General features: G+C 35.6%; 3 protein-coding genes across 9 annotated transcripts in view; all 3 read right to left on the bottom strand.

Moving 5' to 3' along the window:
- Positions 1-153: 153 nt before the first annotated feature.
- On the bottom strand, positions 154-3,055 carry LOC124302464 (spermatogenesis-associated protein 6). 4 transcript variants are annotated; one of them, XM_046758683.1, is made up of 8 exons: positions 2,498-3,055; positions 2,069-2,428; positions 1,884-2,003; positions 1,703-1,803; positions 1,471-1,536; positions 956-1,369; positions 751-825; positions 154-574 (listed from the first exon to the last, which is right to left on the bottom strand). In XM_046758683.1, the coding sequence occupies exons 1-8, from the start codon at positions 2,543-2,545 to the stop codon at positions 433-435; spliced, it is 1,326 nt and encodes a 441-aa protein (XP_046614639.1). In that variant the 5' UTR covers positions 2,546-3,055; the 3' UTR covers positions 154-432. The 4 variants fall into 4 exon arrangements, with proteins under 4 accessions (XP_046614639.1, XP_046614641.1, XP_046614642.1 ...); XM_046758685.1 differs by having other exon boundaries at positions 1,471-1,485; XM_046758686.1 differs by lacking the exon at positions 1,471-1,536.
- A 106-nt stretch (positions 3,056-3,161) lies between these two features.
- Positions 3,162-3,940, bottom strand: LOC124302480 (uncharacterized). Its single transcript, XM_046758714.1, has 2 exons — positions 3,616-3,940; positions 3,162-3,456 (listed from the first exon to the last, which is right to left on the bottom strand). Exons 1-2 carry the CDS (start codon positions 3,855-3,857, stop codon positions 3,297-3,299), a joined length of 402 nt encoding a protein of 133 aa, XP_046614670.1. The 5' UTR covers positions 3,858-3,940; the 3' UTR covers positions 3,162-3,296.
- Positions 3,941-4,094: 154 nt separating this feature from the next.
- LOC124302451 (uncharacterized) overlaps positions 4,095-12,930 on the bottom strand; it is a 29,027-nt gene continuing 20,191 nt past the window's right edge. For all 4 annotated transcript variants that reach the window (XM_046758648.1, XM_046758651.1, XM_046758650.1 and 1 more), the window contains 2 exons: positions 5,719-10,168; positions 4,095-5,656 (listed from right to left, as the gene is read on the bottom strand). In XM_046758648.1, coding sequence (XP_046614604.1) covers positions 5,569-5,656; positions 5,719-10,168 — 4,538 coding nt within the window. In that variant the 3' untranslated portion in view covers positions 4,095-5,568. The remainder of the gene's footprint in view (positions 5,657-5,718; positions 10,169-12,930) is intronic.

Genomic DNA, 12,930 nt, shown 5'->3' with positions numbered 1-12,930 from the left:
GTAGGAACAACAAAGCGATAAATCTGTTTCAGATTAGTGAATTATGTTTTAATCAGTTGATTCACAGCAATGTAGTAGAAAGCAACGGAAGCCAGAATTGGAACCTTCAAAACGTCCGATAATAATTATTTATAGCAATTACTGATATTTAAATACATTTCAATACTTTATTTAATGTATTGTAGAATAATTACTGACATTAAAAATTATTCAGATGTATATAATTTTTATTTGTAAATGTTAAATTCTACCCTAATAATTGCACACTTTTATCATTACCACGATGACTTCGTGTGTGTGTGTGTGTATATATATATAGTTTGCAAACTCAATGTTTTTCTTACTTGATTAATAGACGATTTAACAACAATTAACAAGAGACATGTTTTTCGGATTTTTCCCGATCCTTCAATGTGTAGCTATCATTCTACTTCACACCTGGTCAACTTCTTCTGCCCGCATTCTAGCTTGCTTATACATTCTTTTATAAAATTTCTCTAGATTTTTGTAGAAACCTTGTCTTCCACTACTTCTGTCATGATTATGGTCACAGCATTGATCCAATTCGGACGTGCTGAAAAGTGGAAAAAAAATAAATCACAATCATTTTTTAAACGTATTTTTTATCTCTCCTTTGTTATTTTTGTCATGCCTCATTCATTTGATTACAAATAGTAGCAAGACTAGCACTATATTATTCTCTTCGAATTATAACTAACAGATATTTAGACCATATTTATGTAAACTTACTCATCCTCCCTGCTGTTGCAAATATAGGACAATTTTGCTTTAGCCTTCTGTAGTTGTTTGATTTTTGCTTTCAGTCTGAAAACAGAGTATTCGGTCAATAACGCTACTCATAGATTATTGTTGAAGTTGAGTTTCGAAGGATTTCAGTGAATATCAGCAGTAAACTGGTCGAGTTACAATCTCATCATTATTTTATCCAACTCACAGCAATGTCGATGGGTCTTCTCGTGGACTTGGTGCACTGCTGGGTCTGCACAAACAGGAACCGTACGTTTTTTGCAACGAGGAATGGCCGACATAATCTAAGGTGTTTTTAGCGCCATGAACCTTTGGTGAATTCCCTCTACACTTGCAAGCGTATCCTGCGTCCTTTCCTTTGCAGTTGCAAGCAAAGTAACACTTGTACTTTGAACAAACTGCGCAGCTTTCAAAGACGTGAGAATCGTCGCGAATCGCATTGATTTCACTATTTTTTAGTGGGGATGACGGCGAGCAGGAACACTTTGGTACTTTTTTAATCCCATGGTAGCATCTGTCTGATTGGGATTCCGAGCGTCTGTTCAAGGCACTTGGCGAATATACACGTTCAATCTCAAGACTGCTTGTCTTTTGACTGCAACTACAAAATGAATGTTTCTCAAGTTTTTTTTCAAATTTACAGAGAAATCGTTTAAAGTCTTGTAAAGATATTATCCCCCTATCCTTTCGTATATTAATTACCATCTTGTGCACGGTCTGTAAGAAGGAGACAGCAAACGCGTAGCCGAATTCTTTCTTCTAGTACTTCTATAACGTATCAATGATAAGTGAAATCTATTCTGATCATTACGCTTCAGGAAAATTCAAGTCTAAGGTTTGAAAAACATTGGTAATTATAATGAAATAGTATTTATCTGAGGTGAATTTTGGCAACTAATTATTATACTCAGAAATCGAGATGAAGTATACTTACTTCCGACATATTTGAGATCTGTGCCTTCCTTGACTGTGGCAAACCTTGCGTTGCCTGATGATACCCTTGGTTGGAGGTTTCCGGCAAAAACAGGGTGCATTCTGCAAAAATGTATTCGAGTTTAGATTTCTGTTTTAAAGTAACATGTGAAGGTAAAGGAACCTTAACAATATTATAATACCTTTGAGTTTATCATCTTTGGATTGACGACATGGGCCCCAGTAGCAGTTGAATTGCAAATTCCTACGACTTCTTCGATCACAGTGCGTGTTGAGATTTCAATTTTTGGAGCCAGAATTCCCTAATGTTTGAAAAAAGTCGATGAATTACACTTTAATACTACAAGGATGGAGGCAGAGAACTTACTGGAAAGTACTTAGTGGGTTCCATTAACAAGTCGACGTCAACTCCGGCCAATAAGCCCTTGGAGCACGGAGCTGGATATAAAAGATCGACCAGATTTGTTTCAAATGTAGCTAAAATAACACCCCGACTATCAGGCTTAGACCACTGTATTAGTTCTGCGTAAAAAAATTCTTCTTCCAAGGAGCGCTGTAAATCTGCGAGCGTTGTTACTCCCGTAAAAACTTTGTTGAACGTGAATTTGTCGTGAAAAAGTAACGGAAATATTGGCGTTATTTGGTGAGACTCTATGCAATTATTGAACATACTTAATTGAAGAGCTATTTTCCCGTTAGGACAAAGCCATACGCCGGGACATGTTATCTGAAAATATTGTAAATAAAATAAGTATGAATTTGGAGAACGATGGATAGTGCAGCTTATCGTACTCACCGCATGTAAGTCCAGCTCTATTTTGACAGAGAAGCCTCTTCCCGCCATGATATCAGTCTAACGGCTAGAAAACTAGAACTGTCAATTTGGCCAAATCTAAATAAAAAAAGCGTACCTGTCTGTATCTAAAAAATCGACTTTCACCTCCATTCTAATTAAAATTTCCAGAGCTATGAAATTTGTAACAATACTGTCGCGAGGTGTCGATAAAAAGTTACTTTAGAATAATGACACGTCGGATAAAGACGTGCACAATTTTTATGTTCTAGGCCATCTTGGGTGAAGAGATTGGCAAGAATTGTTTGTTGCTTAGTAACTGTATGTACATCACAACGTAATACATTCTGTATTGGCAGCAGAGCTTTGTCACGAAATTACACTATTACAGGTTATTCAGAACATTTTCTTCTCAATCTAGCAACAAACGATTTCATTGCTAAAACATTTCAATGTTTATAATGCTAATGAAAAAATGTATCCCACATAAGTAGTCAAGGTCAATGCAATCCAGTTTAAAATAGCTGATATCTTCGAAATTGGCATTCACCTGAATTTCATCTTGTGGAACATGCATCTACTACCTCTCTGCATGCATATACATATAATACGTACATACATTATGCATACATGTGATCTTTACTCTTGTCAGATAATATACTGTTGATACTTTTTACCGCGTTTTTATTTCATAATAATAACCCGTAATTAAACCGCGATAAGCCGTTGCAATAAATCAATAGAATGTATTTCAGAAAGCGTGTTTGGACGCAAGAATAATAAAAATACCCTTATATTGGTATCAAGATTTAAATGGAACACCCTTGAATTTCTCCTCCGGAACACCTTTATTCTGATGTCTTATCAGTAACTCATTCTTTATAAAGTCACACTGCTTGGCAGGAAAATATAGCCGTGGATCTTTAGATCTTGGTATCAATGGCTCTGTGAACCAACCGTAGCTAAAATAAAACAGCACAATTATAAACTATGTAACATTTTAGAAACTGATGACGCATCAAAGAAGAGGTGCTTCTTATTTTATATTCAAGTTGTACAATTCATGATAGTAAAGTGTAATACGTCTATTTTACTTAAAATTGAGTGGTAGATTTGCTTACTCCATGTTAACAGCGGGTGGACGATATTTATAAGTGTCCTTTGGCACGTAGCTCACGGACTTGGCTATAAGATCGATATATTCTTGCGGAGCATTCATCGATGTATTTGCTTCATGTTTTGCATAAAATTTTCCAGTAATTGACCTATTCTTGGGTGTGGCATAAAAAGTTTCAACCAATTTGGTTTCTCGGTTCTCCTTAGCATACTTCTCCACATAAAATCTTAGTTTGATTGGATCCATGATTAACTACACAATTTACTCCAACACAGACTGTATTTAGTACAGTAGAATTTGATACTGAAAATGTTTACTGCCAATGTAATACATTCAATAAATGCATAACGAAATCTGCAGTTGACATGCTTGAAAATAGTTGCAGATCTGTATAACATGAATGCTACAAAAGTATGTCTTATTGTTTACCAAATTCAATTATAAACTGGTCCAAGATCGCTGGGTGAGAATACGAAAGACTAATTCATTTTAACTCTGCACTTTATTTTAAAATATGTATATCGATAGAAAACACGTACATAACATGCAGAAGACTATGAACCAGTCGGAGAGCGGTTGCAAGTATGCTAATAATAGCTTGACCGACTGTCTTCATTTGCAATTACTGGCTCGAATGATTGTTGTAAAAATATTCAGCGTAATAACTACGCGCTGATAATACAGATTTGCTTAGGCTCTGCAGTATTGACTGTTTGAATTGACATCTATGGTCTCCGACAACTGCTGTCGTTATACCAACAGTCTAATGTTACAATTGGATCAAGCTACAGATTTTTGTTCGATGATTTATTTGAAACATAGTAGTCCCTTGGTAATTGTTAGGGAGTCGATTCTTTGATAAATCTTACCATAGGCATCAATTAGATAGTATATTTACCAAGAGACTCTGAGAGATTCGAATCATTATTTACTTAGGGCGAACAAATAGAAAAAATTAGCTAAAAACATCTATGTTATAAAAAAAATTGCAGTATATCTTGACGTAAGTTGGAAACTAAATCAATTATACTGCAATTATTATAATGCTGGTATTTATGCTGCTATCACAATGAAACCTTTCGAATCACAAGGAAAACTCCTGTTTTTGCAATAGCTGCCAAATTTTTAATTTATATTCCTATAAACATTGGAGCCAAAACGAATTAATTTATCAATCGTAGAATTAATTATAACATTTTTCTTCATGTATGCAATACAATTATATACGAATCGTTAAGGGCTCATAATTTTTTGTTTAATAAACTTTCATTGAAAACGTTAACATTACTTTAATTATCAAGATCACAAGCATAAATAATTTAAATAAATATTGACTTGTATACATTTGACAGGAAATATAAAAAGGAAAGAATAAACTAAAACTAGAAACTCAAAACTTGATAATTTATCAAGGGATACTAAAAATCAGGCAAACTTGGCAAGTATATTATACTGAAAAAATCTGTTAAACGTAGATTTATCCAACCACATTCAGACAGTCCCTTGAACTACGATACCTGATTAAAATAGTGCTATAAATTGACCATCTAAATATGTGTGAAAGTCTACATTTGATTGGTAGATCAATGCTACGTTTACTTCATTGCGTATAATATTTCTATTACAACATTAATGTCGACATTACGTAGATAGGCAGCGATCATGTAACGCAAATTTTCGTTGTAAATTTTACGTATTTTTGATATAAAAAGGCTACAGTTTTCTCATTACCTAGTGTTCTACCCACTTTCATCACTGTGCATCTATTTCGTTTCTCTTCGCTTATTGAATAATATTGTTCTCTGACTCAAACGAAGATCTAATCAGTAACGAAATATTATTAGTCTGCTGGCAAGTTGTTTTGAAAAATATTAGTGTAACTTAAAAATGCTCGAATACTTGTTTGGCGTTTGATTATCCCTATAAGATTTAGGAATCAATACGGATAAGGAAAATTTTATTCTCGGTTAGTGGAAGTACTCGGCTGAGGTTCAGACATTGTTGACGACAGATCCTTAGATTCGTTGACGCTCTGGCTCTTGTCGCTGCGAACAAAATTAAATGTTGACATTCAAGCGTTAGGTCGAACGGTGAAAATCAATCATACCTTATTTGGTCCCCGAGCCTCCCATTATTTGTTTCAGTCAGATTCAGTTCTGCCATCTTATCATCGGTCCCAGTAGTCTTCCATTTTTCAGCCTTGAATTGTGGTGATTCTAAATTTCCGTTGTGGTATCCGTTCTCACGAGTGCTCAGTGAATCTGCAGACGTTGGAGTCTTCCTCGATGTTAAGTAATTCGAATTATTCGGAGCTAATAATTCTTCGTAATACTCAGCAGTCTTCGGTTCCGAACTCGACACAGTTGAACCGTATTTTCTTGGCAATGTGTTGAAATTTCTGTTAGAATATGATTCTAATGAATTATCATTCAATAAGGAACTAGACAATGGACTTCTGTATGATGTTGCTTCATTATTATCCGTGCCATAGTCGGTACTATAACATTTCCTCCGTATGCTTGACGAATCGGACAGAGTTGGAGATCGTGTATATTTTCGCAGTGGATCGTAAGATGAACTCAAACTGCTTCCATATTGTTCTTTCGGTGATCTTAAATCATTGGTGTATACTGATGCCGTACCCACATCAGAATATCTGTCTCTGTCAATTGGCGATCTTCTAAATGGCTGAATTTCGTTGTTATACATGTTGTAAGATTTCTCCTGGTATCTCTTCGTCGGTGATACGTAGCTATTCAGTTTATCATGATCATTCTCCCGCGGTCTGTTAAAGCTGAACTTTCTTGGGAGTGTTGTGCTGACAGGAAGAGACACTCCAGGCGGAGGAGCGTTCAGTGATGTTTTTCTTTTCCTGTCATTGAATCTCGAGTAGAAACTTCTTCGTCTTATTCTATCCCCTACTGATTCGGTTTGATCTGCTCGAAAAGATGGGGAACGTGCGGGTGAAGTTGGCGATTGTAATTCGCTCCGACTCTGGTTCATATCTGCCGAGCATATAGACCAGGAATCAAAACTCTCTGTATCATCTGTAGGGGAAAACATCTCTTCTGGATGCTCGATTGGACTTTCCTTTGGTGGAGGAATAGGATTTGGGTTCAGTACAGGTAAGTCTAACTCAAAGTTTTTCTTTGATATTCCTATTTCCTGTGAACATCCATTTGTATTCTTTGCATTGCTAATTTCGTTCTCTTGATGACACGTAACCCTGGTTGTATTGAGTACTGTGTCAGGAAGTGGTTGCAACACTTCGGCAGTAGTAAAGTTAATGTCATTGGTTTTGTTTTGATCGTGAGACAGTTTTGGGCAATTGAATGATTTGCTGATGTCATGCGAAGATTGAGAAGTGCTATTTTCACGGCTTTCAATGTTACACTCGTCAGCGTCACTTTGAAGCTTTTCCATGTCCTTTGCGCATAATGGTTTATCGATGACGATCTTGTTTCCCGTTATGTTTGCGTGATGAGTTATTTTTGACAGGTTTTGTATCAACTTCTTCGCATCTTCCGGCGAGGTAGATTGTGCTTTGCCATGAGATAACTTTGGTAAATGCGTTTCTACACTTGAACTAGTTTTTGGCAATTCCGTTTGCACCGAGTCTTTCTTCAAAATTTGCGGACTCCTGAATGTGTGTTGTGGAATTTTTGATAAGTCTAGCTTCAAACTATTTCTATTGGACCGTGACTCTGTAGATTTAGCTTGTGAAACATCCTGAATGTTGTTGGATTGATTTTTTTCCATAACTTTTATGCTGTTTAACAACGAATTATTCGTTTTTGACTCCACACCATTTATTGAATTTTCATTTAACTTGTTAGACATTTCTGGTGTATTATTTTCTGTAAATGCTTCATTATTTTTATCATTGTTACTTGCGGGAGCTTTAGATTCTTTCAATGGATCAGGTTTGCTGGTATTGTTTTCCAATTTAGGGTCATCTTTTCGTGAATTATCAATACCATTTGATATTTGTGTATCAGAGTTCACTTCACCGGATGACAAGGTGCTTTTCTTGCTCAATAATTTACGAGGCTTTTCCTTAGCTTCAGACTTGCTTTCCGAGCTGTTTGGTGATTTTTTCACAACTTTCTTGATAACTTTAACAATCCTTTTTTTCTTAGTTCCATCGACAGATCCGGATTCTTTTCCACCGGATTCTTTAGCTTTGACAGTTTTTTTTGCTTTTTTCTCGCCGTCATCAACTTTGTCAATACCTTTTACAGAATCATTTTTCACTAAGGAGGATGTTGTACCAATCTTTCGAACTTTGTCATTTTTTCTTCCTTCAAGTTCAAGATTATCCATTGTTTTGTCTGACGGAATAGCTTTCGACTGTTCGACAGGAAATATTTCACCTGCAGCCTGATTTATATCACCAACTCTTTCAAGTTGCTCAGATCGATTGTCTGCAAGATTGTCTGGAGACTTGGTCTTCAAAGTTTTTGCTTTATCTGTAGAATCATTTTTCTTATCAACACTTTTTTCAGGATTGGACTTTTTAAGCTCTTTGTTTATTTTCTCTGGGGAAAAACTTTTAACACTTCTAGATGGTCTGTCGGATTTATGGGTGTCTCTGGGTGATTCCTTCGGAGGAGAAGTCTTATTATTTGGTTTCATTTTAGATATAGATTTTGTTTCTTCTGATTTCTTCTTGGACGATATCAAATCGGCTTTACTAACTTTTGTAGGTATTTTACTCGAAGCAGTAAGATCTGCATCAGTCGTTGAGTCAGAATGAGAACCCTTGTAGGGATTTTTTCTCAACTTGCTGAATATCATGCTTTGTGGTCGCTGCCCGTTGGAGGTTGGTTTTGTATCAGTATTCTTGAATAGTCCCAGTACAGAGCTTACTTTACCCTTCGACGGGTTTAGGTTTGCACTATAAAGTGGTAAATCTTCTACGCTAACTGCTCGTTTGATTAAACTGGACTCCGTGCACGGGCATTCCTTCGGCGGCGCAGAACTCTCGCGCAAAGATCGAATTTTTTGTTCAATTAAATTACCGTTATTGACCACTGATTTTGAAGCATCTTCGCTTGATCTAAACTTTTCAAGCTTTTTCTCCAAGGAATGTAAGAAACTGTGCTTCGTGGACTGTTTCTCGAACCTTGGCCTTGTGTCTTCTGAGATAGAGCTAATATCTCTATCTGATCTATCATCCTTAGATGAAATCTCTGACTGTTCTTTGGTGATAGAGTTTGCTTCGTTTTTCAGTTCTTTGGGAGGTTTTGCTTCTGAAGATTTGTCCGCTTTCGATTCCTTACTCTCGCTCTTCTTCTTAATAAATCTTGACTTTCTGCGCTCATTTTCTGCAGCTTTTTGTGCTTCCTTCTCTTTGACATATTGACTTTCTTCGCGAGGTGTATCAAAGAAATCAGGTCGCAAAAATCTCGATATTCTACGCTGTCCACCAGCTTTTTGATGCTTTCCTCTAGTATCGTTATCTTTATTCCTGTCAGGTTTGAAGAATTTACTTAGTATCGATCTTTCTGGAGTTGGAGCTCTGGCTCCTAACGCATCCTGTGATCCAGTGAAAGAGCTGCGACGGGTTTTATTTTCAGTTGGGTCTCTAGTCAATGATCCGGATCTCAATCGTAGGCTTGGAATATAACTACGTCGCTTGTCTGCACTATTGGTTTCTGAAATAGATCCAAGACTTTCTTTGTTACACTTGTCCATATCTCTGTAACTCGAGTTAAGATTTATATCAAGACTTGATGGGCCTAAATTTTTCAGCTTTGATTCCTTTATAAGATTTTCTGCAGCCAGGAGTCTGTTTTCGAAATCTTTTGATGCATCAGATTTGTACGAGTAATTGTAATCCATCAAGTTGGATGTTGATGCATTGGGAGATGTTTCACTTGATTTTGCTGACATGCTAGATGCAGTATCTACGAAATTATTAATGGAACTAGACACAGACATAGAATTGCCCTCCAAAGTTTGACCAATTTCATAACCATTGACAACACTATCCACTTTGATATTAGGAGTCTTACATGACTCATCCAAGGTTTCCTCTTGAATTTTATCATTTTTAAAATTTTGAAAATTTTCTCTGCGTATTGCGCCATTGTTGGGTTTCCCTGAATCTCTGTATTTCCTACCAAGCGTCATGACGTGTCTAGGTAACGGTGGTAGTGATTTATCATCATCCTCAAATAGGCTGACGCTTCTTCTAGGTGATCGGTAATCTAGCTTGTCAGCCAGGTCCCGCGATACCAATAAACTGTTCGATCTCTTGATGTTTCTTTCAGCTGATTTTCCTCTGTATTCTGTTTGATCCGACGTTGTAGAGCTGGGATTTTGACTTTCTATATCGGAGCCTTCGAGTAAATTCATCATTTTTTGAGTAGGCGATTGATAGTTTTTCTCACGAGGTATCGATGGAGATCTGGGTAACGATTGCCTTGTTTGTTCAATGAAATGTCTACTCAACCTGCGTGCTAAGCTCGGCGTGAAGTTTTGCTCTAATGTTTCTTGCGCCTGCTTCCGAATTTGCGATACCTCGGCATCGGTGTTTTCGTGCTGATTTTTATCTGAAAAATTCATATAAAAATGTTGCTAATGGCATGCAGCTCATATATCACCACCTGTAATGGATATTTATAAGGATATACAGAAAAGCAAATTATGTTTTGAGTATGTACACTCGTTTATTTGTACGTACATAAACTCTCCTATAAAATCTCTCGAAAAAATTAATAAATAACTTCATATATGTCTTGGAAATTTTCTCACATCGTTATCTACGCTTTAAATACTATTACATAATGACAACTTAAATGATGTATACGTTTCAAACATCTAAATGTAACACTAAGAATTACTTCATTTTATGATTGCGTAGAAAATGGAAGATTTCTGTTACTGGAAAACTACTGTGGAAAATGTACTCAACTGCTTGAATCAAAGATGTATGTATATTGATATAAAGAAATGAAAATGTCCCATACATCCGAACGTGGAAACGTCACATGAAATTAACATAGATGCTCATTCCGAATTATGGTAGTATTTTGTATTACACCTATAACGGCATTACAGTGTGATAAACTACTAGAACGATGAATCTCAATATCAGGTAAAAGAAATTTTACATGAGCGTAGCATAATTTACTTCTTCATACATAAATAGGTTGTTTAGTACACTATAAATAGCATTAATAAAGCATGCTGAGAGCGAATTGTGAAACGATAAAACATTGTTATTTAAACTCTAAAAACACAACAAGTATTAGCCAGTTCAGATTGACAAGTCAGGAACAGTTAGTCCTTTCTTGTATTACACAATTACGTAACTATCATTATAAATTTCCTATAACAAGATTACTTCAAAGACTGCAGATGCAATATTCAATTTATATACACATGGTGTATGATGTTTAGGCCTCGTACATGATTTATCCTGAAAATCACTTTTCGGACATCTAGCTAGCGATGATTTATAGCGGTTTCAATGAAAGAAAATAATGAAAAATACAGAACGTTTAACGAGTCTTGGGAGACAAATCGATATAAAAATGGACCATTTGCATTTATAATCGTTTCGATAATATTTCGTACACAGTCAAGCTTGTTTTGTCATGAATAATATTTTCCAGGATAAATCAAATCATGAACAAATATATCTTTTATTTTCAACAAGGGTGTACGAACAAAACAGATTTTCAGCTCAAAGGTTCACAGCAGTTAGCATTGTGTAATATTTCTTGGTATTTATTTCTCGAACAAATGTTTAAAGTAGATGGCAGAAATTTTCGATTCGTCGCCTTTATGTCTTGTTCGTGTACAATTTTTCTATCCGATGCAGCATGAACTTGATACATTATCACTAATATCGAAGAGAACAGTTGTTTGAGAAAACAAGGGTAAGTGTATGTGGTACATTGGCAAGGTTCTGGTTTTATGTGGTCAAATGGACAGATTTACTAGATTAGGTATAGTATAGTACCTAACTTGTTTTTCTACTGGGGATTAGCGTCGGCCCGCCTACGCAGAGTCACTCGCACGGTCGCTGCAACAACCGTCATAAAAGACCGTCAATGAATTATACCACAGAAAGCTGATGCTGACAATTGTAGAGTATATTTTCGGTAGTGGCTCAGTTGTGTTTTTCTGTATGTTAGTCTACTTACTTGCTACTAAAAAAATTATACAAACAAACAAGGCCTTCGATATTTTTTTTTCCTTTAAGAAATTATCATCTGATAGCAATCTCTAATTACAATAACGTCTTTATCTGCAATAAATTATAGAGCTACTTTTATTTTTTAATTGAACTGAATTTATTTGCACACGCACTTTATTTAGAAACATTGTGGTGAATATCATTTTTGATAGAGTCTACTTAGAATTTGGATGCACATAGATTTACATATGTGAGTGCAGATATCTTGTTTTACGGTTTTGTATCATTCGTTAATTAATAAGTTTAACAGTAATTGTGGTCATTTTCAATTGGCTATAATGAAGGGACCGAGAAGGCATTGTTATAGAATATCTACGAAAAATGATTAAGCAATAGGAGTTGCATCATTCAAAAGCAAGCACAATATGAACTGTGGCGTACCAAAAATATAGTCTGTCAAATATCAGCCAGCAGAAAATAAATAATTAGATTTAATAACTGTTTGAAGAGTCGACGATAGACTTTGAATATTTCGTTGAATTTTTCACTAGTAGGACGTTTAGGAATAGTGGAAGAGAGTTCTTGTTCTTCTGTATATATGGGTGTGTGCATCCATGCTTCAAACACTAGTAAATTCAGTGAGATAGGAAATATGTCAACTACTTCAAATGTTACTGGTTCATCAAAATCAACAATGTACATGACAGAAACAATACAATAATTGTTACGAGGTTTTATATTCAGAGAGGGCTGGGATTTCAATTACGATTGTTTATAACTTACTGATTTTCACGGCAGAAGTAATGATAACGAAAAAAATTGTTTTAGTGAACAGTGTGCTAATATAGCAAAGAATTAATGTCAAGAACGAACCTCAGGCAAATGTATAATCTTGTTTGTCTGCACATGTATTAGCCTACACTGTTCGCTCTTAGCATCCACTGATTCGTCAATTTATTACAAACAGTAATTGTGACCCAAAAATTTTATTTTCGATTTTTCAACTCCGCACAGAATTCATAACGTTGATTCCATAGCTTAGAATTTATTAAATCATTGGCTTTTACAACTAAATGTGAGAAGTTACAACAGAAAGAGTTGAGAAAATATATGTGAAAAAACTTGTTCAATGCCTTTTTTCAGGTAAATAGTAATCAATATCAGTAATTG

Source organism: Neodiprion virginianus, chromosome 4 (genome assembly GCF_021901495.1).
Source record: "Neodiprion virginianus isolate iyNeoVirg1 chromosome 4, iyNeoVirg1.1, whole genome shotgun sequence".
In the NCBI taxonomy this organism is placed as follows: Eukaryota; Metazoa; Arthropoda; class Insecta; order Hymenoptera; family Diprionidae; genus Neodiprion; species Neodiprion virginianus.
This window is presented reverse-complemented; position numbering and strand designations above follow the sequence as displayed.

Excerpts from the sequence above, each read along its gene's own strand:
- LOC124302464 (XM_046758683.1), bottom strand. The coding sequence starts at position 2,545 with ATGGCGGGAAGAGGCTTCTCTGTCAAAATAGAGCTGGACTTACATGCG. Across the intron at positions 2,429-2,497 it reads TAGAGCTGGACTTACATGCG|ATAACATGTCCCGGCGTATG; the intron begins GTGAGTACGATA and ends CAATATTTTCAG. Across the intron at positions 2,004-2,068 it reads AACCCACTAAGTACTTTCCA|GGAATTCTGGCTCCAAAAAT; the intron begins GTAAGTTCTCTG and ends TTCAAACATTAG.
- LOC124302480 (XM_046758714.1), bottom strand. The coding sequence starts at position 3,857 with ATGGATCCAATCAAACTAAGATTTTATGTGGAGAAGTATGCTAAGGAG. Across the intron at positions 3,457-3,615 it reads CCACCCGCTGTTAACATGGA|CTACGGTTGGTTCACAGAGC; the intron begins GTAAGCAAATCT and ends GTTTTATTTTAG.